Source organism: Hypanus sabinus, chromosome 1 (assembly GCF_030144855.1).
Source record: "Hypanus sabinus isolate sHypSab1 chromosome 1, sHypSab1.hap1, whole genome shotgun sequence".
In the NCBI taxonomy this organism is placed as follows: domain Eukaryota; kingdom Metazoa; phylum Chordata; class Chondrichthyes; order Myliobatiformes; family Dasyatidae; genus Hypanus; species Hypanus sabinus.
The window spans coordinates 199,924,907-199,948,723 of NC_082706.1; the positions used below are offsets into that span (position 1 = coordinate 199,924,907).

The 23,817-nt window shown below is 38.4% G+C and overlaps 1 protein-coding gene across 1 annotated transcript in view; it reads right to left on the reverse strand.

Annotated features, from left to right (window-relative positions):
• Window positions 1-2,070: 2,070 nt before the first annotated feature.
• Window positions 2,071-23,817, reverse strand: part of rad21b (RAD21 cohesin complex component b) — a 41,858-nt gene continuing 20,111 nt past the window's right edge. The window contains exons 5-14 of the mRNA XM_059984066.1: window positions 18,914-19,020; window positions 13,413-13,619; window positions 12,669-12,791; window positions 12,419-12,541; window positions 11,091-11,314; window positions 9,751-9,913; window positions 8,561-8,706; window positions 8,182-8,337; window positions 6,915-6,998; window positions 2,071-3,122 (exon numbers count right to left, since the gene is read on the reverse strand). Of these exons, the coding sequence (XP_059840049.1) occupies window positions 2,931-3,122; window positions 6,915-6,998; window positions 8,182-8,337; window positions 8,561-8,706; window positions 9,751-9,913; window positions 11,091-11,314; window positions 12,419-12,541; window positions 12,669-12,791; window positions 13,413-13,619; window positions 18,914-19,020 (1,525 nt within the window). The 3' untranslated portion in view covers window positions 2,071-2,930. The remainder of the gene's footprint in view (window positions 3,123-6,914; window positions 6,999-8,181; window positions 8,338-8,560; window positions 8,707-9,750; window positions 9,914-11,090; window positions 11,315-12,418; window positions 12,542-12,668; window positions 12,792-13,412; window positions 13,620-18,913; window positions 19,021-23,817) is intronic.

Below are 23,817 nucleotides of genomic sequence, written 5' to 3' on the forward strand. Positions count from 1 at the left end.
CATGAGTTGTAGAGTCCTTGAAAGTCCATCTGGTTGTGGAATCAGTTCACTTATCCACTCTGGAGACTGATGGGTGAAGGGTAGAAACTGTTCACAAACCTGGTGGTGTGGGACCTCTTTCCAAGTGGCAGCATTTAGAAGAAAACCTGGCCTAAATGGTGGGGTTCCTTGATGATGGATGCTGCTTTCTTGTGGCAGCACTGAAAGCACCCTATCCATATGCACCACAGCTTGGTACGGAAGCTGCTCTGCCCAAGAAACAAGAAACTACAGAGTTGTTACAGAGCTCCATCCATCACGAACATCAGCCTCCCCTCTCTGGACAGCCTACACCGGACATCCTCTCCTCAAACCCTCCCCCTTCCATTGGGAAGAAAAACCCACATATTTTAATAGCATCTTTATAATTTACTAATCAATGCTTAATTCCCAAATATTGTCTTCCTAGTATATTACTTTCAGTTACACACGTGGGAAAGAAATTCTTCTTGCTCCTTAAAGCTAGGACAATGCCTCAGGATTTCACTTGATTAGAAACAGAAACTCAACTTTGCCCTCATGAAATGGATCAAAAATGATCATACCCAATTAAAAACAAATGGAATAATGTCAATGTAAATTAGCTTATATCTATACAAGTAGATGGGGGGGGTGGTGGGTGAGGTCTGGGCCTGAGGTCCCACACACCCAGGGAAAGTGCACATGCAATACATCGCCTCTCCTTTCCCTGTATAGTGATCACTGCGTGGTTACTATCTGGCTTGCTAGGCAGGAGGCCACTGCAAATGGCCTCTCCTACACTACTACGTCTGTACCAACACCTTCTCGTCAGTGCCCCCCATTTCCACCGAGTTTGCTACGTCATGGCGTGACCAAGTGTCTGGCAGTATAAATGGATGGGTAGGCTGGGCTCATTAGCCTTGGTTGGCAGCCAGCCTAAGAGAAGGACAACACTGACTCCAAACCTGTGCAGGTGGGGCTTGTCAGCCTTGACAGGTCATCTACCTAGGAGTAGGATACTCCAACGTAACTCACTGTCACCGTCCCAGCTTGCTAGGCTATGGCAGATGAACTGCGGGTGTAAACGGTGGGGCCAGTACCATGCACACGTCTACAACTAGAGAGCCTGTAGCAGATGTGGGCAGCCCCCTTCCTAAAACTTTGTTCGCGAAACCAAGCCATGATGATGACACGAGTAGATACAGTCGGCCCTCCTTATCTGTGAGGGATTGGTTCCGGGACCCCTCGCGGATACCAAAAAACGCAGATGCTCAAGTCCTTTAATTCAACCGGTCTCAATGCGGTGGACATTAGGACCCGATGGAGGAGCTCTGAATCCGCAGTGTTTCTGTTCACGAAAATAATCACAATCACGATTGAAAATAAAGTGGAAATAATAAAGCGATCGGAAAGAGGTGAAATGCCATCGGTCATTGGAAAAGCATTAGGCTACGTCGGTCAACGATTGGAACAATGTTAAAGGATAAAGTGATAAAGGCCCTGCCCCGATGAAAGCTATTATTATTACTAATTATTGGGTTCTGGGTTTTCGATCCTCCACATCAACCAGCACAGTGGAGCACGCGCTTGGAAGCGATCTGTCACTGGATCGAACTTGGGAACTTCCCAAGCCCGGTGCTGAAACATACGCTCTTAAGTGTTTTATATGCATAGAAAGGTAAAATATATACTAAGACAAACATTTGATTAATTGACGCTAAATAATACCCGATGTACCTGTTCCGACTTAGTAAGAAAATTTCCAATTTTTTTCTATTCCAATCCACGATAACCCACACATCCTCCCATATACTATACTTTAAATCATCTCTAGATTACTTATAATACCTAATACAATGTAAATGCTATGTAAAATAGTTATACTGCATTATTTAGGGAATAATGACAAGAAAAAAAGTCTGTACATGCTCAAACAAGTGCTGGAAGAGCACTTCTGAGTTTTCTCAATTCGTGGTTGGTTGAATTTGCGCATGCAGAACTCGTGGATAAAGAGGGCCGACTACACATGATATGTAAAAAAAAATAAAGGCATTGCACAAGACAAAACACTCAAAACTGATACAAGTATTTTATTAAAAAAGTTATACATAACAGCAAGAACTATCACTGTTCAGCAACATTTAGCAATGACCTAATTAAGCAACAAACTAAAGACTCAGTAGCATCAGCAAAATGCTGCTTCAAATGAAAGCTGTCATCTTTTCCATAATTAGACATTCATTAAAAATTATCTACACATTTTATACAAAAAAGTGGATTGAAGCTTACAGGCACGTAATGTTTAAAATGAAAACAGCTTTTTAACACTCCAGACAGTTAGAGCATCCTAAAGTTATGAGCATGACATTAGAATTATCTGAGTATTTTGTATGTCCTTGGTTGTATCTTAACAAATAATTTGAAATTCCAGTGCAGAATGGGCATACTGATAGCCTGTGTTCTAAAATAAAATCTCAATACAAAGGAACCAGCACACAATTGTAAAAGTTAACTTAAGTGCAAATGTTCACTACCAATTCTATAGTACTTTGTTGTAATTTTAATAAAAATACATCTTATTGAGATAAGCTACCAGCAATGGTGGTACACATGACTTCCTTGAATAATTCTATCAATAAACCCATAATCATATCTGCACAGAAACATACTAAATGTGTTCATAATCTGAATGTTTAGTATTTCTCCAATCATGATTTTTTTTTCAGTATAAAACCCGCCATGGAGTGAAAATTATTTTTCTTTGTCATAAACACTGGAATAACACACCTATCCCAAATATTGAAGTTTCTCTGTCCAAAATAATCTTTTAATAGTCAATATACATAAAACCATCATATCAAAGAGTTGCAATGGTCTCAATTCCCCACTTGGGGCAATACATATCTAGTGAATAAACACTAGCCATAAGATCAGACAATATTGAACCTGGGTCCTGGAGTTGCAATGATGTCACTGTAAGGCTCAGCCTGCGTAAGCTCAATTGCCTGTTGCTTCTTCAGTACTAAGAAACTGTAGAATTTTGCAGCTGCCTGTTTTCTGTTATTTTTCCGACATAAATCTGCCAGGCTAATGGATTCAGCTCCCGTTTTAGCCAAAGCTCTCTGCAAAAAGAAAAAATTATTTAAGTCACACTAAATTATTTATATATACATACATACACACACACACTACAAAAAAGGAACTTGTTATTGATAAAGGACCAAAAAAATTGCTTGAAAAGCTGAGCTTAAAGCCACTTCAAAGGATGAAAGGGATTTTTATATAACAATGTAATGTCTCTAATTGGCAAAGCCAATACTTATTGGTCATCTCTTTTTAACCTTTGTGGTTAGTTGACTACTTGAATCTTGATGTCTCTGGTGAAGATGTTCTCACATGATTACTAAGGATTTCTGGTATTTTGCGTTAGGAACTATGAAGAAAAAATGACGGTGTTCCAAATCCGAACAATAGTAACTTGCAGGGGTTGCTACAAGTCATGATGGTAACATTACCTTGCTGGACCCATGTCTCTTGATATGGATCAAACATAGCAGCTACTGCAAGATAATATACAAATGAACACATTGCAGCCATAGTGCGCCTTTGGGATTAAGACAATGTTTTGGTGATAAATGACATGTCAACCAGAGACACAGCTCAACTAAATGTTGACTGACTGACTAGACTGCAGATCCAGAAATTATGAGAGTATATTTCATTATGAATTTGACATCTTCCCACGCGTGTACTTGGAGAATTAGAGAAGTCAGCTGCTGCAGAACACCAAGAATTGCAGTTAATGTCTAGTTAAGTTCCAGTAACAATGTCACCAACTTTGTTGATGATGTAAGTTCTGCCAATGGAAGTGAACGTAAAGAGAACATGGACAGATTGCCTGAGATATTTTGTCAATAAAGCTGGATGCCTCTTAATAATGCATGCCTGAATACTGCTCTGATCTTGCATAAAAGCAGACTTCTCCATTAAACGACAAGTTGCTATTGGAAGTGAACATTATCAACAAAATATTTTTGATATTTAGTTTTTATTACATAGAGGCTCAAATATTACGCTCACTTCTTACTGAGCAACTCCAATAATATTTCCCACAGGGAGCACATCCATGTGGATCAAAAATGGCAGCAGCAGTTTCAGAGTAACTAGACAAACACTATAATCTTATGATATATCTAAAAAAAAAATTGGAGGAAGAAAATTTTCTTGGTTAAATCAGAGTGTCCATGGGGTTCCCTGTTAATTTCGGGCTTATCAAAAATAGCTATTTACTGCTATTATTTAGCACTGCAGTAAAGGGAAATTTAGTACTGGGAATGTGGGAGAAAACCAGAGGATACTCGAGTAAACTTGCAAATTGTGCAGACTGCACCTGGGGTCACAAGTTAACCTGAGCCCTGGAGCTAAGAGAGGACAACACAAACCACTACACTAATGTGTCACTATACTGGGCTCCTCTCAGAAGCATAAAGCACACACAGGAAAGCAGGTTCATTAGTTATTTGATAAGCTAAATGTCAGCCAAGAATTTGTTTTCAGCAGTAAGCTGTTATGCCGAATTGTGTGCAGTTTTGGTCACCAAATTACTATTGTGTGCAGCTTTGGTCACCGAATTACAGGAAGGATATTAATAAGGTTGAAAAAGTGCAGAGGAGGTTTACAAGGATGTTGCCAGGACTTGAGAAACTGAGTTACAGAGAAAGGTTGAATAGGTTAGGACTTTATTCCCTGGGGCGTAAAAGAATGAGGGGAGACTTGATAGAGGTATATAAAATTATGATGGGTATAGATAGAGTGAATGCAAGCAGGCTTTTTCCACAGAGGCTAAGGGAGAAAAGAAACGAGGGCATGGATTAAGAGTGAAAGGAGAAAAAGTTTCAAGGGAACATTGGGGGAGCTTCTTCACACAGAGAGTGGTGGGAGTGTGGAATGAGCTGCCAGATGAAGTGGTAAATGCAGGCTCACTTTTGACATTTAAGAAAAACTTGGACAGGTACATAGATGATAAGTGTATGGAGGGATATGGGCCAGGTGCAGGTTACTGGGACTAGGCAGACAAATGGTTCAGCACAGCCAAGAAGGGCCAAAAGGCCAGTTTCTGTGCTGTAATGTTCTATGGTACACATACCTATGACTATGACCACTGAAAACATGGAAAACTATGAAAGGTCTGAAAGAAAGTCACAGCTCAATAAGTCAAGAAAACTGACTTGGAAAATTAGTAACCAAATGGTTATCTGGTAATCTTGTCTGCCTACACAATACCCCTATCCCTCCATTTTCCTCGCATTCATATGCCTATCTAAATGTCTTCTAGAAGTCTGCAACATTTCTGCCTCCACTGAGAAAAAAGATTCTGCTACAAGGAGTGAATTATTGTAATTTTGGGCTCTCACTGGATTACATCAAGTTCAATATAAAAATGCATTCAGAAGACCAGCAAAAATGATGTATAGTAACTTAAGAACTATTTTTTACATTTTCAGGTTGACTCTGACACTTTCAAAAAAGCTTGTAATTGAATACTTACATATCCAGTCTTAGAGTTACCTGTTTTAGCTTTCATTAGAATAAAGTTACAACTTTTTTTTGTAACACAAGGACACTTTATTAAAAAAACCTTCGTTTAACCAAAATACTGCAGTTAAAATTTACCAAGTGCACCCTATCAAAACGGATTTCATCCCTGTGAAGACTTAGAGCTCTTGGGTAAACAATTAAACAGCACTGAACCCAAGAGAACCTAATATCTAATGCCTATAATACACACAAAAAATCCAGAACTTCTTGAGTTTCGATGGAGGGCTATACAGTGTACCCACGTTAATTGAGCTATTAGTTAATCGGGGACAGCTGGTTATTTGGGACAACTCTTAAAAGAACACCAGTCGAGAAAATAACCAGGATTCTCTGAGTTATTTGGGACACTGACACTTAATTGGAACTGGAGACTGTTGTCCACCTGTTGCTAATTAGCATCAATTGTGTGCATTTCTGTGGCCATCAGACAGTACACCATGCTTACAGCAAACAGTTTTTAAATAACTTCTGTTGGGTGTGCTTGTATTAAAAAAGCAGTGATCTTTGTCACTGAAAGTTTGAGAAATAAGCAGTAAGACAATTCAAGGACTGCTTTGCTCACTGCAGTTTCAAGCTTGGAAATGCCAGAAAAAGCCCAGAGTGAAAATAAGACTTTAATTACTTCAACAAATTAGGAAATGCAAAGAATCTGAAGACATTGACAATCATCTTCAATGTTACCATTGCCTGCCCTAGCACGAAGTCATCTTCAGTCGACTCGGCAGAAGAGATCTACAGTGATAACAAATGGCCAGGAAGGTGGTTCTTATGATGTCCTGATGAAGAGCTTCAGCCCGACTGTTAATTCATTTCCATAAATGCTGCCTGACCTGCAGGGCTCCTCCAGCATTTTGTGTGTGTTGCTTGAAAATCTTAATAACTTCTAATATCCTTCTTAAAGCTTGTTGCTTAGAATTGAAAAGGTTTTCTTTTGTCAAATTATTCTATATCTCTAGAAGCCTTCCAAACATCTAATGAAAAACATCAAATTTCAATCCAAAAGATGCCATCCAATAATTAATCATCTAAAACAAGAGAGAATGTGTAGATGCTGGAAATCTAAGCTACACACTGCAGTATCTATGGAAAAAAGAACAGTTGACATTTCAGGCCGAAACCCTTCGGCAAGACTTAATCATCCAACTCCGATTTTACTCGATATCTTCTAACTGGCTGAACACATTTAATAGTTTGTCTTGACATCTCTTATTGTATTAACTGTATGAGTGAATCACAGCTTAACATCTGAATCATTTTATACAATTGCTCAAATCGCTACTGAACATTATTTCTAAATTACATATTAATCAACTTACCTGTAGACCATGAAGCATTTGTTGAGTCCTCTTATTCCACCGCCTTTCTTCCTGATCTTGTTCACCTCCTACCGTTTCCTCTTCCTGAGAGCAAAACAGTTTTATGACTTACTTAGTGATGACATTTTAAGTATGGAAGAAGAAAAACCAATAACCCAAACTTCATCCAAAAGGCTTTCATAAAGACCTTCATCAAATAATAACACTATCAAGTACTCAAATTGCCTAAATATATGAATTATGAGTTGCTCCATAACAGATTTTCAAAGATAAATGACCATCATTTGCAGATCTACTTTGGGTTATGGCCAAGTTTTGTTTTAACCAAGCTACAACTTCCATCATTAATCTTTATATTTGTATCAGATAGATCAGCAAAGCAGCTCATATCATTCTGCTTGAATCCTTCACAGAACAGAATTTTTTCAGAATTTATTATTCACTTCAATTAAAATAAAGTGAAGATCACTTTGTTGATCAAATTCATGTCCTTTTTCATTACATAATTACCCCATGGTAAGAAATTTTGATAGAGAAAACTAATGGAAAAGGCAGAAGAGATCCTCAAATCCAGCGTCTTATTGCTCCCAATTGTAGTTCATTATTTCTGCAAACTTGAAAGTTCCCAAATGAATCTTTGAAACGGTCAATCAATACTTCCAGATATACTGGAGACATTTTAATTGAGTTTTGTCTGGAGTAAGCTTTGGAGAAGATAAATAAGGAACTGCATTTGATCTTGTCTCCTCCCTCACTGCTGTTTCCTTTCCCCAAGACAGCAAAATGTCTTTGGACCATTATCTCAGTATCTGACAAACAGGGTAGGTGAACTAAATCAACTCCCACTTGATATTATGTGCTCACTGCTTAAAGTGAGCCTCAGGAATTTGTTTTTAAATCTTTGATACAAGGATGCCCAGAAGAATTATACCAAGATCAGCAAGCTCAAATAGCTCGAGGAAAAGGAGATTCCTTAGCTTTGTACCTTACCACTTAACCTTAAATTATTTGAGGCACTGAGGCGTGTTATTCTAGCAACTTCCCACTTTCACATAAAGTATTTTATATTTGTGGGAAAAAGTTATACATAATTTAAGATGGTCTAATTTTGAAGAGATGGACTAACGGCTTGTTTCACTCTTGTGAAGCATATAGCCCATATATTTATCACTATTCAAAAGATCTGCTTCAGGATTTAAATCATTCACTTCAGGAAAAAGTGAAAAAGATGATTTTTCTATGGTTTGGAAGCAAATAGCTGACCCACCTCCTCTTCTTCCTCTTCGTCTTTTTCTTTTTTCTCTGGCAGAACTGCAAGTTCTGGGACAAGGTCAGTGATGTGCAATTGTTCCTCAGGAGGAAGCTCTACAGGTGGAATCTGTAGTTCCTGTTCTTGTTGCTGTGGCTGTTGTTGCTCTTCTTGCTGCAGAGAGGTTCATAACCACCATTAGAAATGGGAAACACAAATCTCAAAAGGGTACCACAGCAATGCCACATTACACTAAGTAATACTGAACTAAATCATCAGCTGTTTTACTCCAAACTGTACACTATTTTCCAATATAACCTTTTAAAATAATACTTAATAACAGTGATAACGTGCAGAAGTATTTTCTTTTAAAAACATTTTAAATGTGTACACTTACTGGTAATGGAGGCTCAGGTTCCATTTCCTTTGATTTACGCTTGGCAATTCTCTGTGGCGGTGGCATGATTGATTCATCTAATGCAGTCCTACTGCTCTCTAACATGGATTCTTGCAAGCGACTGGACTCTTCCAAGATGGGCTCATCTAGATTCCAAAAAACACTGAAAATTTTAACAGACTTATTTTGCCAGACAAATTCAATTCCATTTTGTAACTGCCTTCTTAAAGCTACCATGTGCATTTACAATACAGGTGTCGTCGTCTCCCCCCCTCCCCCCCCCCCACAAAGGTAGGGAGCGTTCCTTTGAAACCTTTCTTCAGCCAAAATGGCGTAAAGCAAAGAACCATTTACTTATATGGGAAAAATTTTCGTAAAAGCGAAAATCCTCTTTGTAATGCGAAAACTGGTCTTTTGTAAAAGTGAAGTGGCGTAAAGCGAACATTCATAAAGCGGGGGACACCTGTGTATAAAAGTATTAGGTAAAACATGGTGACAATGCTGCATCAAGTATGATAGTAGCAAGAAACTCAACTTAAAGCCATCAAAAATCATCTGAGATCATAGAAAGAATATCAATCATGGTTACTGTGCAGATCTTGACTTTGTCATTAGCAGGAGCACAATTAATTTTTTCACTGCCTCAATTCTTCAAGTGATTTACTTAAACCTGGACTGAAAACTGAATTCTTTAAAAATATTTGCCACTGGTGAAACAGAATTTTTTGATGCTGACTAAATACCAGCATCCAAAAGACAAATCATAAATTTTGCACTACCTTATAATAAGAATACAATGGGCAAACTAAATTTATAATATTCTTAGTTTCGTAGTAGATGGGCTTCACGGACACATGCTCCAACATTTAAGAAAATTAATCTCATAATTGCTAATTACTTTTACCGTGTTCTCAAATATATATCTGTTCACAAAAAAAATTCAAATTGAGCTAGTATTAATTATAATTTGAAAAGCGATCATTCTGTAGTTACTGCAGTCAAATTTGTCTTTCTTGAAAGTAGTCACGATTAAGCTGTGACTAAATTACATTTATAATATTGAATACTGGCAGATTAGCCTAAACAATTCAGAGAGAGAGATAAGCGATTTTTGGGAAATTATGCAATTGAATTAGAGATACCCAATCTCTCAAAGAGGAGCAGCAAAATAAATGAGCAACAATTCCTACCAATTACATCACGCTGCTGCTGTTGTTGTGGCTGCTGCTCTTCCCTTGGCACTTCTGGATTTTCAATCTCTTTCAGGAATTGTTCCAAATTGTCTGCCTCACCTCCCTTTCTCTTTTTTCTCAGCTCATCTGGTACAATTGGAGTGAGGCAACGTGTGAACAGCTAAGCAGAAATGAAGAGAATTATAAATAACATGATAAACAACAAATAATCTGAAAAGACATGAATTCATACAATCACTGTACCTTGTATTATCAAATATAACACAAAACTGCATAAAATTAGATTGCCTGCTAACCAAAGTAATTTAGTGGTAGAAACTAGTGTTGCAGTCCCAATATGAATTATATTAAATAATCAAAATATAGTATAAAAATTCAACTTTAGAAGTTGAACATCAACATCTCTAACCTGGTAATTTCTCACCCCTTCTTTCTGGTTTCCCTCTCACCCCTTCAATTCTCCTCAGCTGCCTATCACCTCCCCCTGGTGCCCATCCACCTCCCATTTCTCCCATGGTCCACTCTCCTCTATCAAGATTCCTTCATCTTTTGCCCTTTTACCTATCCCCTCCACCCCTCCAAGCTTCTTACTTCAATCCCCACCTCTTCACCCACCTACCTTCCCCCTCACCTGGCTTCACCTATCACCTTCTATCTTGTACTCTTCCCCCATCTCCCTGCCACCTTCTTATTCCATTTTCTTCTCCCTCCCCCCCTAGAAAGTCCTGATTTGCACTCTCAGCCCAAAACATCAACTCTTCATTCCTTTCCATAGATCATGCAGAGATCCTCCAGTATCTTGTATGTGTTACTGTGGATTTCCAGCAACTACAGAATCTCATGTTCATAACTTTAGAGATTTTTTTAAATCAAGTTTTTAATCTGTTTTTTTTTAAAAACGGGGGCAGGGTGGAGACACATTGCGACCAAAGTAAGGCGCTCCTTCCCCCCCACTTGCCTACAGGTAACCCTCCAGCAAGGTGTAACGCCCACCCCAAAGAAAATCAAGGTCATGTGAAACCACGGGAGCAAGTGGTGGATGGTCGTACGAGCAGCTAGTACATATCACAAGTCCTGGTTAAGCAACCACTGATGCCAGGCAGACAATCTCTGAAGATAATAGATGTGATCACCTGTTTTGCAAAGACACTGGCCAGAAAGAGGTGATGGCAAATTACTTCTGTAGAAACATTTGCCAACAATCGCGATCATGGAAAGCCCATGATCCCCCACGTCAAAATGATGATATTGATTTGGGAGGGGGGGGGGGGGTATCAGTAATTACTATAAACATGCTAGATCACAGTCCGAGCATGAATATTTAAACCACTACTTACTTTCAACAATCTGCTATTCCAGAGAGGTTGAGCTGGAAGTGAGAATAACTTCTCCACACCACCTGTCTCTTTCCACATCATAAGTTTTTTGGTTGGTGGTGCAAGATCCAACGTTGTTACAATGTCAGAGTAATCACTTAGTTGTGCCCGAATAGTTTTACTGTCCAGTTCCTTAACACTGTCTACAATCAGCTTCCTCTTCCTCTTGGCTTTTGTTTCCTTAACTGAAATAAATCATCCCAAATTTATCAATTTATTAAAAATACTCAGTGAGTGAGAAAACTACATATGTATTTTGTTTATGTAAGTAACCAGAGCCATTCCCTTACACCAGGATAAAAAGAAGTGTATGCAAAGGAACTCAGGCTGGAGAACTGAATATACTCAGAATGCAAGATGTTGGAGAAAAATTCTGAGTAAATTTATATATCAAAGTATGCATATATCACCATACACTACCTTGAAAATCATTCTTGCAGGTGTTCATAATAAAACTAATACAACAAAATCAATGGAACACTACAATCTGCAAAAGACAAACTGCGCAAATTTTAAAAAAGTAATTAAGTAATACTGAGAACATGAGATGTAGCGTCCTTGAAAGTGAGTCCATAGATTGTGGAATCAGTTCAAAGTTTAGATGAATGAAGTTATTAACAGTCATTTTAGGAGCCTGATTGTTAAAGGGTAAAAACTGTTCCAGAACCTGGTGGTGTGGGACCCAGGTTTGCTGCAACGCCTTCCCGATTGCAGCAGTGAGGAAAAAACATGACCAGATGGTGGGGGTCCTTGATGATGCTTTTGCACGGCAGTGTCCATGTAAATGTTCTCAATGGTCAGGAGGGCTTTGCCTGTGATTAACTAACTATACTTTCGTATAGTTTTCCATTCATGGTCACTGATGCTCCCATACCAGGTCCAGGTAATGAAAAATGGCACAGCATAGATCTGATAATAAATACTGGCACCAGGATAGTAGCAGGGAAGACTAAAATGTAAATCACTTTGGGTGACAAAAACACAGCATAGAAACCCTTGCCAGTTATAGTTGTTGACCATTCAAATAGCAGCTGTGCCATCAAGCAAGCTACCATGAAATAATGAGCACCCATAACTAATCTAACGTAACAATCATATGTGACTTAAGAGTTCTCAAAGACGTGGTAAAGGTAACCTTGGAGAAGACAGGAAGATGACATTCAAGAGCTTGACTAGCAAGCTAAATGCAACATCTGCCTGTGAGATCCGGCCTGCTTTATACACGAGTTTGTAAAGTCCTCATTTCGATATTTGATCACGGCTCTGAAGTAAAATTCAAAAAAGCTTACCAGTTATATCAATTGGTTCCAATGCAAATGCTTCCTCTTCATTTGGTACCAAGGTTGTCTGATCAGTCATGGTTGGAAGAGGTTCAACAGGATCATCAGAGTCTGGACTGTCAGGTCCACCGACTGTTTTAAAATAAATTTGGGATGTTATTTTACTATCCATAAATGTAATACTCATAGAATTTTGATCCAAAGCAATTCAAATTCAGTTTAGCATCTTACAAGGATTACAGGAGTTTCAAATACTCACTGGACATGACATCATCTTCATCATCATTATGTACAGGTTCTTCTGGCATCAGTACTCCACCATCTGTTAACACTGGTGGATCATCAAAGATACCACCATCGTTGTGACTTAAAAGTTTATCATCTGGCAAGTAAATTGTTTTTGTTAAATATTTATGAAAATGGTCAGAAAGAGCTATAATACTGACACTATTCTAAGCTAACAGAGCAGCAAAATTTGGAGATTCCCAAACTATCTTTTAAGGTGTTAAAAGTTGTTAAAAAGGCACAACCGACCACCTTGGCCTTGAGGCACAAAAACAAGGAAGTTATATGAAGACTTATAGATTATTTGAAATGCTATAAATCGTTACCTTGAAACTTCAGGTAAGAAATCAAGGGCTCGGCAATATTTAATATAAAAACCACAAGAAAGTGTAGTTATGTGCTACTCTCATGAGAAATTAAGGCCAAGAGATTTAATAACTGAACCTTATGAAAGGATTGAGTAAATATGGAGAAACAGATTTGCCTAGTAAGAGAATCAGTAAAAGAAAAATTGCTATTTGATTCTATATTTAATATGCCATTCGTATGTGAAAATTCTGATCAGAAGCCATACTGTTTAAGAACGTTCAAGTACATACACAAAAGCTATATAAAGTGAAATTCTAAATAAACAAACGATTTTTTAAAACACTTTTGACAGCACTCACATTATAATTACTTTACTGCTCTAGAATTGTGTGTAGTAAGTAAAACATACCAAGAATTCCACCATCAATACCATCCCCAAATCCATCATTTTTGAGGGGATCATCATATGCCAGATGATTACTTTTCTCAGCCAGCTGAGATGTGGTGTTCTGTACCGGCTCCAACAACAGATTGGAGTCACTCGTGCTTCCCATTATATCTTCTTCAAATGTGCTTCCTTCTCGCATAATCTCTCGGTCATCTACTCCAAAGTCACCTTTAAACAAGACAAATATTCCACATCAACAATAAATTGTGTTATCCGCCAGACGTCAAGCATATTAAAACAAAATTTTTGTTAAGCAGAAATGGTTCTGATGCTACAGTTTGACTTTGTTCAATTTTTAATGCAAGAATAAAACAGAGTGCCATACATAGTTCCAGCAACAGGCAGTTCCAGCTTCACTTGTTTTAATTATTGCCCACAATCAAACTAATGGAATATCTAATATATCCAGTCATTAATGATCACCACGAAACATTATTATCATATTAAAAATGCTCTGAGAATGTATGGGAGAACTTGCATAAAACCAGTTCTCAAACTGGGAAGCCAATGTACAGTGCTTCTCCTTGTAGATGCTGCCTGGCCTGCTGTGTTCCACCAGCATTTTGTGTGTGTTGTTTATATTATATGATACTCAGAAGCCTTTATATAGTGGATTTCAGCTAACATGGGCAACCTCGTTTTTGGAACAATACTTACGGTTCAGAAAGAAATCGAGAAAATAGCCAAGATTCCCTTCATTTATTTGGGACACCATGCTGCTTAATTAGGACAGAAGACTCTTGCCGAACAGGTTCAAACTATGCACTGTGTGCCTTTAGATGCTACACCTTGCTTACAGCAGCATCAGTTGCCTGTGCTTGTGTTCAAAAAGCAGTAAGATAACTACAATTTTAAAAATTATGTTTTTAATTCATTAACAGGGTGTGGGTGCTGCCAGCTAAGTCAGCATTGATTGCCCATCCCTAGTTGCCCTTGAGAAGGTGCTGCTGAGCTGCCTTCTTGAACTAATGCAGTCCCTGAGGTGTAGGTACACCCACAGCGCTGTTAGGGAGGGAATTACATGACTTTGACCCAATGACAATGAAGGAATGGCAAAATGTTTCCAAGTCAGGATGGTAAGTGACTTGGGGGTTGGGGGGGGGGGGGGGGAATTTCCAAGTGATGGTATTCCAAGGTATCTACTGTTTTCGTCCTTTGAGATAGGTCTGGAAGGTGCTGCTTTAGGAATTTTGGTGTGCATCTTGTAGATAGTACACACTGCTGCGACTGTTTATCGAATATTTTGCTCATTACAGTATCAAACTTTCAGGCTTGGAGATGTCAAAAACAGCTGAGAGTAATGAAATGATTTCACTACTTCAACAAGTTAGACAATACAGTGAAAATGAAGAATTGGAGGATGCTATCATCAATACCATTGTATCAGTACATTATCAACATTACATCAATTTCTCTGTTGATAAGTATTCATACTAATGCATTTTTAAATTACTGGTACTGTTCAAAGTTTTCTGCATTTCATTTAAATACACCATTTGTTACTCAATTTGTCTTCTTTTTAAAATACAGCTTTTAAGTATTTCCATGAAACTTCAACAATTTGACACAGCTGCTTAATTGAGCTAAAATGTACCAGTCTTAATGTGTCCCAATTAACCAAGGTCCACTGAATTAATTTTTATTACATTTGGACATCCAATATTGATTCACAATTGCTGAACATTGAAAAATATTCCTCCCCTCAAACATTCAATTTTGCCATCAACCTGAATTTTCCTAGAATGATGAAATCAAAAACTCTTAAAACACAGAAATTCTTAAAAAATATTCACAACTGAAACCTATTAGAAGACTCCTTACCTGTTCTTCCAGCACAACCACAAGACCTTAGAGCATCAGACAAAGGGAGAAATGGCCCATTTGGCCCATTAAGTCTGCTCCACCATTCCATCATGGCTGATTTATTTTTCATCTCAACCCCATTCTCCTGCCTTTTCCCCATAACCTTTGATGCCCTTACTACTCCACTTTAAATATACCCGATAACTTGGACTCCACAACTATTTATGGCAATGAATTCCACAGATTTACCACCCTATGGCTAAAGAAATTTCCCCCTCATCGCTATTCTAAAAGGACATCCCTCTTTTCTGAGGTTGTGCCTTCCTAGATTCCCCAACTATAGGAAACTTATCTCCACATCCACTACCTCAGCCTCCTCATTCTTCTAACTGCACCAAGTACAGGCCCAGAGCCATCAAATGCTCCTCATACATTAACCCTTTCTTTCCAAGGATCATTCTCATAAAATACCAGCACATCAGCTGTTTCTCAAAACAGCTCAGAAAATTAGATATGGAGCACAAAATAGAAAATACAGAATTAAATAAGGTTTTACTGAAAAAACTGGTTGGGATCAAGAGAAGGAATCTGGAAGAGGCAATGGATATGGGGAACATAAGGATGGGAGGGCAGATTATGAAAAGTTGAAGTATTTCTAGCTTAACCATTTTGTTTTAACCCATTCATTTCTTCAGGCATGGGGATTACTGCTAAGCCCAGAAATTACTGCATACCCTAGCAGAGTGAAGATACATCTCTACTCAAGGTGTTAGGCACCCCTTCCCTCCACTAGCCTGCATGTAACCCTTGGGCAAGGTGTAGCATCTATTTAGACTCCCAATCAGGGTCACATGAAACCCTGGGGGCAGGTGTTGGAATGGTCAGATGAGCAGCTGGTACATATCACAAGCCCTGGTTATGCAACCACAGACGTCAGGCAGACAATCTCTGAACAGTCTGATAATGGCTGCTTGGGTCACACATCTTGTAAAAATAACTGCCATATCTAATCTATTCAGGCCTTTTAACATTTGGAACGTTTCTGAGAGTTCCCCCCCCCCCCCACTATTCTCCTGAACTCCACGGAATACAGCCCAAGAGCTGCCAGACGTTCCTCATACCGTTACCCTTTCATTCCTGGAATCATTCTCATGAATCTTCTCTGAACCCTCTCCAATGTCAGTATATCCTTTCTACAATAAGGAGCCCAAAACTGCACACAATACTCCAAGTGTTGTCTCAGAAGTGCCTTATAGAGCCTCAACATCACATCCCTGCTCTTATATTCTGTAACTCTAGAAATGAATGCCAACATTGCACTTGCCTTCTTTACCAATGACTCAACCTGGAGGTTAACTCTTTATGGTATCTTGCAAAAGTCCCTTTGCATCTCTGCATTTTGAATTCTCTCTCCGTCTAAGTAACAGTCTGCTCGTTTATTTCTTCCACCAAAGTGCATGACCATACCAGGACTCAGACCCAGTGACCATGAAGGAGGAGCAATGGATAACAAATCACTATCGTGTGCAACTTGAGCACCTGGAGTTCTTGATGTTCCCACAAGACTAATGCCCATGTCATGGATTTAAATGTTTCCTGAACGAATTAGCTCCGATCAGAGGAGAATCACTGACCTCATCGCTCTATGGTTAATCTGGTTAAATGTGTGATCAAAGATGATTCCCAATGATAGCAGACTAATAGATGTCAATGCCTCTGAATGTCATGGCTAGATGGTTTGTCTCTCTCTGTTACAGTGGTCACCACCTAACATTTTTGTAGTGTAAATGTTACTTGCCAATCTCAACTCATGCCTAAGTGCTGTCTTGCTGCATGCAGATAAGCTGAGAAGTTGCAAACATGATTGAACAATGTGCAACCTCAAGCAAACATCCCCATTTCATTGGCTATGAAACAGCTGAAGTCAACTGGGTCTAAGATACTGCACTAAATACTGCAATTTTGTCCTGGGGATGAGATGATTCACCTTCATGAATGGCCCTTATGTGAGATATGACTCCAGCCACAAGATTTTTTCCCCTTACTTTTTTCCCATCACTTCAATTTACCAGGGCCCCTTGAGGATACTTTATCAAATGCTGGCAGTCATCTTAACCTCACTGCTGGAATTCAGCTCTGATCCACATTTGTAAAAGACAATGAAGGCTGAAGATGATCAACTCAGGCAAACCTGGGCGCCAATGAGCAAGTTTGTGGTGCCATTTGACTGTATTGCAACAATACCTTCCACTACATTGTGAGTAGCATGGTGATTAGCACAATACTTTACAGTACCAGCAACCTGAATACAATTCCTGTCCATTTGTATGCTCTCCCTATGACTGCATGGGCCTCCTCCAGATGAATGTGGTTTCCTCCCACATTCCAAAGACGTACCAATTGGTAGATTATTTGGTCATTGTAAGCTGTCCCGTGATTAGGCAAGGGTTTTATTGGAAGTTGCTGAATGGTGTGGCTCAAAGGGCCGGAAAGGCCTACGTGCTGCATCTCAATCCATCAATCCATCCATCAACAGCCAGACTTTTATTTGCCTTGTTTTTCGCAAATAGGATACACTGTGTAGAAGCAAGTGTAGTACCTGTATAGCTAGAGGTTGCTAGCTTTGGAGTACAACTCTTCAGAATTGTAACAATGAACTCTGTTTTTTATGGCTGTAGGGTGTTCTACAATAATGGTGTTTTAACTGCATCAAGGCCTCAAGAATAATCAACATGCACTTTCCTTTAGTTATTGAACTGTAGACTTCCTGGGCCATCAAGTGGCACATTGCAACAACTTCATTTTAATTTTAGTTTAGCCAGAATTGCTCAGCTCCAGGCTTCGTCACCTTTTATAAATATGGATCAGAGCTGAGTCCCAAAAAAGCAACGGAGACAACGTCATCAGACTTTCTTGTTTATATTATGTAGGCTTCTACCTAACTTTAATAGAGCTGCCTTGCCCACAGTGGTTTGGAACATAGAATTCTGAAATTGTAATGTTTCATCTTTTATTTTTACATTGTCAAAATCACAGCCAAAAGCATTAACAACTTGTGGCTAACTTATTTCAGTAAAACAACTAACAATCATTTCAATGTTAAACAGAAACAGTAAGCCTACTGCACAATACAAGCCCTTTGGCCTACAAAGCTGTGCCGAACACCTTACTGACAGTTGGCTGAAATGCTATTATTAAGATGCAAACATGAGTGGGATAAAGAGCAGCCGTGATTAAAGCCTTAGCCATATGACAACACAATTCTGTGTGACAGATATAATCACTCGACCAATCTACTCACTAAGTAAGCACTCACAAGAGCACTCTTACCACAAATGTAATATTTTCTAAAATGGCAATTACAAATTAAAAATCAAGTATTTAGAAAATAATTAATTACTGGCAACTGTAATTATTTGGTTCACAACTGAAATCACCTTGTGGTACATTAAGGAAGCAACCAATGAATAGCAGAAAAACTGATGGCTCTTCTTAGCTATCACTCAACAATTTTACTTAGCTGTTAACATAGTACACAACTGCAGAAATGTAAGGAACAAAATTTCTAAGTGACCAAATAAAAGAAAAACGTATGCATGAGATTTGTCCGGATTTTTACAAACTTTTCTGGTGCAATAATGATAAAGTTCAGTTCTTACCAAAGTCATTATCCTGAATTAAAGTGATGTTACCCACTTCCTCTCTCATTGTGATTTCTTCCACTCTGCTCTGGTTCAGGGTAAACTGCTGAGCCACATCAATATCACTATAAAATAGATCATATTTATTTACTTCAGAGAAAACATTGAGAGTGAAAAAATATCAAATAGATAGGAGTCATAGGGAACATTGAAATAGGCCCTTTGCCCATCTAGTCTGTGCTGAACTTTTATTCTGCCTGTCCTATCAACCCACACATGACTACCTCTCAGGAATGTACTTATCCAAATTTCTCTTGAATGTCGAGTCAACAAACAAATGCCTATAGGATTTATAAAAATCAGGTTTCAAGTATTATAATTAATGTTTTCTCATAACTCTAGAAAAGCAATTCCTGAATTTACCCCCCCAGACGTTCAGGTTTGGTAACTATACCAGAAGAGTAAGCAGTAAATCAAAATACAGACAACATCTGTTAATTCAGTATGCTTGGGATCTTGGTGGCTCTGAGATATTGAGAGATCTCATTCTCTTAATATACAAACACAGCTGTAGTTCATTTTTCCAAAGAAGATGTTATGTAGTAAAATTATCTAGCAAAACCAGTGGTTTAGGAAACAGGACCGGACAAGTTTCTCTGGTGTGACTATTAGATAGTTGTTTTTTAGGATCTCTGAATTTATGATGGGAACAAAGAACAAAAACAATTTTTTTTCTTTGCATAATATTCTGTTATTTGGACAAAAAAATTGACAGTGTTTAGTGGATAATTTTAGTTTTTTAAATTATGCTGCACACGGTATGCAACTTAATTATTGCTTCAACTTTAAAGTCTTTCAATTTTTGTATTAAAAACTGAAATTTGAGAGCTTCTCTATTGAACAATTTTATATTGTCACTTTAGGACTGCAAAAACGTGGACACAATCCATAAAATTTGACACTAAAACACACTTGATCTTTGATATGCAATGGTACTATATCATATCCTAATCTTCCTTTACTGAAATATGCAATAGTCTTAACAAAACTAAGTTTTCATCTTTATACAAAAAAAATTAGCTTATTTTCAGTGTAAAGCAATCATTTTAAAATACATACTCAAAATGAGATAATCACTCTGGAGTAACACAGCTTCCCTTAGTAGGCAAATGATTAAAATCAATTAGAAGCAAAACCACAACAATTTGAACTGTATCTGTGTGTCCCACAGTTAAATAAAATAGAAGAAAACTATTAAGTGTTTTGCTCCAAAAGGCTAAATAATTCCTTATATAAAGAAATAACATCAGAAGAGGTGTACGCTAAAGAGCATTTTGGGCCTGCACAAACATTCAACACAGTGTAATAGTTCCCTTCTCTTCACATCCCTAGATTCATCTGGCATTAATACATCTAGATTCATCTGGCATTAATACATCTAGATTCATCTGGCATTAATACATCTAGATTCATCTGGCATTAATACATCTAGATTCATCTGGCATTAATACATCTACCTCCACCTGAATATATTCAATGACTTGGGCTTCACTGTCTTTTCTAGTAGAGAATTTTATTAGGTTTCACCACTCCAGATGAAGCAATTTCACCTGATCTAAAATCTAAATGCCATACCCTGTATTGAGGGCATGACTCCAAGTAAACATTTGTTGTGCATTCCCACTTGACACTGAAAATGATCATTACCAATTTTGTAATACCAGGTTTTCCTACAGTCTGTTGTGATGCTCATTATCAAGGTTTAGATATGATCGAGGAACTGGAAACAATAGCATTAAAAAATTAGAGTAAAAATCAACAATGCTGAGGTTGTGAACTGCCAAGTTCCTCTTAGTAAGCATCATCAATAGTCTGTCCTGAAACCATGGCTAAGAAAGTTCACCACACCTCTACTTCCTCAAGAAGTTAGCTTTGACCCTCACCAATTTTTAATCGATGCACCATAGAAAGGATCCAATCTGGACAAATCACAACTACCCTGCATGTAACCACAAGAAACTGCGGAGTTGTAGCTATAGCTCAGCATATCACAGAAATCAGTCTTACTTCCATGAATTGTGGTTATATTTCACACTGCCTCAGTATCGAAGTTTTAAGTAGACAATAACCACTTCAAACAATCTCTTCTTTCCCCTATTCCCATCAGGTAAAAGATACAAAAGCCCAAAAATGCATACTACCAGACTCAAGAACAGTTTCTATCCTGCTGTTACAAGACTATTTAGAAGATGACCATATTTAATAGGTCCTGCATACAATAAGATGGACTCTAGACCTTATAATCTATCGTGTAATGACCTTGTATATTACTGTCTACCTGCACTGCACTTTCTCTGGAACTGCAACATTCTTGTTTTACCTTGTACAACCTCAAAGCAGTGTGTAATAAATTCAACTCAGTACATAGAGACATAAAAAAAACCTACAGCACAATACAGGCCTTTCAACCCACAAAGCTGTGCCAAACATGAAATTACCTAGGGTTACCTCTAGCCTTTATTTTGCTGACCTCAATGTACTTGTCCAGGAGTCTCTTAAAAGACCCTATCATATCCGCCTCCACCACCGTCGCTGGCAGCCTATTCCAAGCACTCACTGCTCTGTGTAAAAAAAAACTTACCCGACATCTCCTCCGTACCTACTTCTAAGCACCTTAAAACTGTGCCTCTTGTGTTAGCCACTTCAGCCCTGGGAAAAAGCCTTTGACTATCCACACGATCAATGTCTCTCATCATCTTATACAACTCTATCAGGTCACCTCTCATCCCGAGTTCAATCAAACTATTCTCAGAAGGAATGCTCCCCAATCCAGGCAAAATCCTTGTAAATCTCGTCTGCACCCTTTCCCATGGTTTCCACATCCTTCCTATAGTGAGGCGACCAGAACTGAGCACAGTATCCAAGTGGGTCCTATATAGCTGTAACATTACCTCTCGGCTCCAAAACTCAACCCCACGATTGATGAAGGCCAATGCACCGTATGCTTTCTTAACCACAGAGTCGACCTGTGCTACCTATGGACTCGGACCCCAAGATCCCTCTGATCCTCCACACTGCCAAGAGTCTTACCATTAATACTATATTCTGCCATCATATTTAACTTTCCAAATTGAACCACCTCACACTTAGCTGGGTTGAACTCCATCTGCCACTTCTCAGCTCAGTTTTGCATCCTTTCAATGTCCCGCTATAACCTCTGACAACCCTCCACACTATCCACAACACCCCCAACCTTTGTGTCATTAGCAAATTTACTAACCCTTCCTCATGCAGATCATTTATAAAAATCATGAAGAGTAGGGGTCCCAGAACAGATCCCTGAGGCACACCACTAATGACCAACCTCCATGTAGAATATGACTCGCCTACAACCACTCTTTGCCTTCTGTGGGCAAGCCAGTTCTGTATCCACAAAGCAACGTCCCCTTGGATCCCGATTCCTTACTTGCTCGATAAGCCTTGCATGGGGTACCGTGTCAAATGCCTTGCTGAAATCCATATATACTACATCTACTGCTCTACCTTCAATGTGTTTAGTTACACCCTTAAAAAAATTCAATCAGGCTCCTAAAGCATGACCTGCCTTTGACAAAGCCATGCAGACTATTCCTAATCATATTATGCCGCTCCAAATGTTCATAAATCCTGCCTCTCAGGATCTTCTCTATCAACTCACCAACCACTGAAGTAAGACTCACTGGTCCATGTGACAATAATAAATCTATTTACAATTTGTGTTGCAGTTTGAGTTGCAGAGCTCAGGGGGAAAAAAATCAATTCAATTACTAAATTATGCATTTTGAAGATTTGAAATAGCTTATAATTTGTAAATTTTATCAGATCCTCAAAATGAGCAATGAGTTCTTTCTATTAGACATTTGGGTATCGCCTCAATATCCTATAGCAAGAACAGTTGGTCGATCTTTCTCAATTCACTTTCTCTGCCTAAAATGACGAGGGGGCATGATCTCATCTACAGCTTTTCCATTTTGCTTTCCTTCAAACGAATTCAAAATTCGGGGGGGTGTTTCAAATTTCTGGAATCTTTTCATATTTTGGAATATTTGCACCTATATAATGAGCTAGCTTGGGGATGGGATGCAAGCCTAAACACAAAATTCATTTTCAATACATTTTCAGCTTATACGTATATCCTTAATATTTTAAATAATTTTGCATGTGTATACTGAACCATCAGAAAGGTATGCTTTCTACCTCACATGCACAGGTGGCTGCTTGTGATCACTATCACCCCTGACTGAATTTATATGCAAAACAGTCTTTGTCTTACATTTGTTCATCACACACGTACTGCTGCAGCTGTTCAGCCTATTACATCTTTATCTGCAACAATCTTGACAAGCCCAATGAGTTTCTCTGCTGTGTCATGATCAGCAGATGTTTTATCACCACAAATCTTTCAAAAAATTAATGCCACGCCTTTTCTTAAATTTCTGCAACCAGCCTGCTGAATATTTACAATTGCCTTCAATTTTCTGTTCGTTGTGATAGATCACTGCTTGTTTCACAATTAGCATACCATTAAGTGTCATATATTCACTCAAATGCTGACAAATCCACTCTTTCAATAGACGATCAAGATCTTCATTTCTCACTTACTGCACTGTTTTTCTATTTTTTCATTAACTTCTGTTCATTACATAGAGATCATTTCTCAGAACTGTCTATGGCACACTGATCCTTCCCAACGCCTTGTAGCATTTTCTATTTGTGATTCACATCAGTGCTCAAAACATTTTAGGTTTTTGGGTCTTGTTATTTCAGATAAGGAGTGCTCAAACTGTATCACATCTCAAGCTTCACAAAGTAATTAGTGGAATGTTTTAAAATTAAGCCAGGAATCTTGGCTGAATTTTAACTCAAGCACAATTATTTCATAC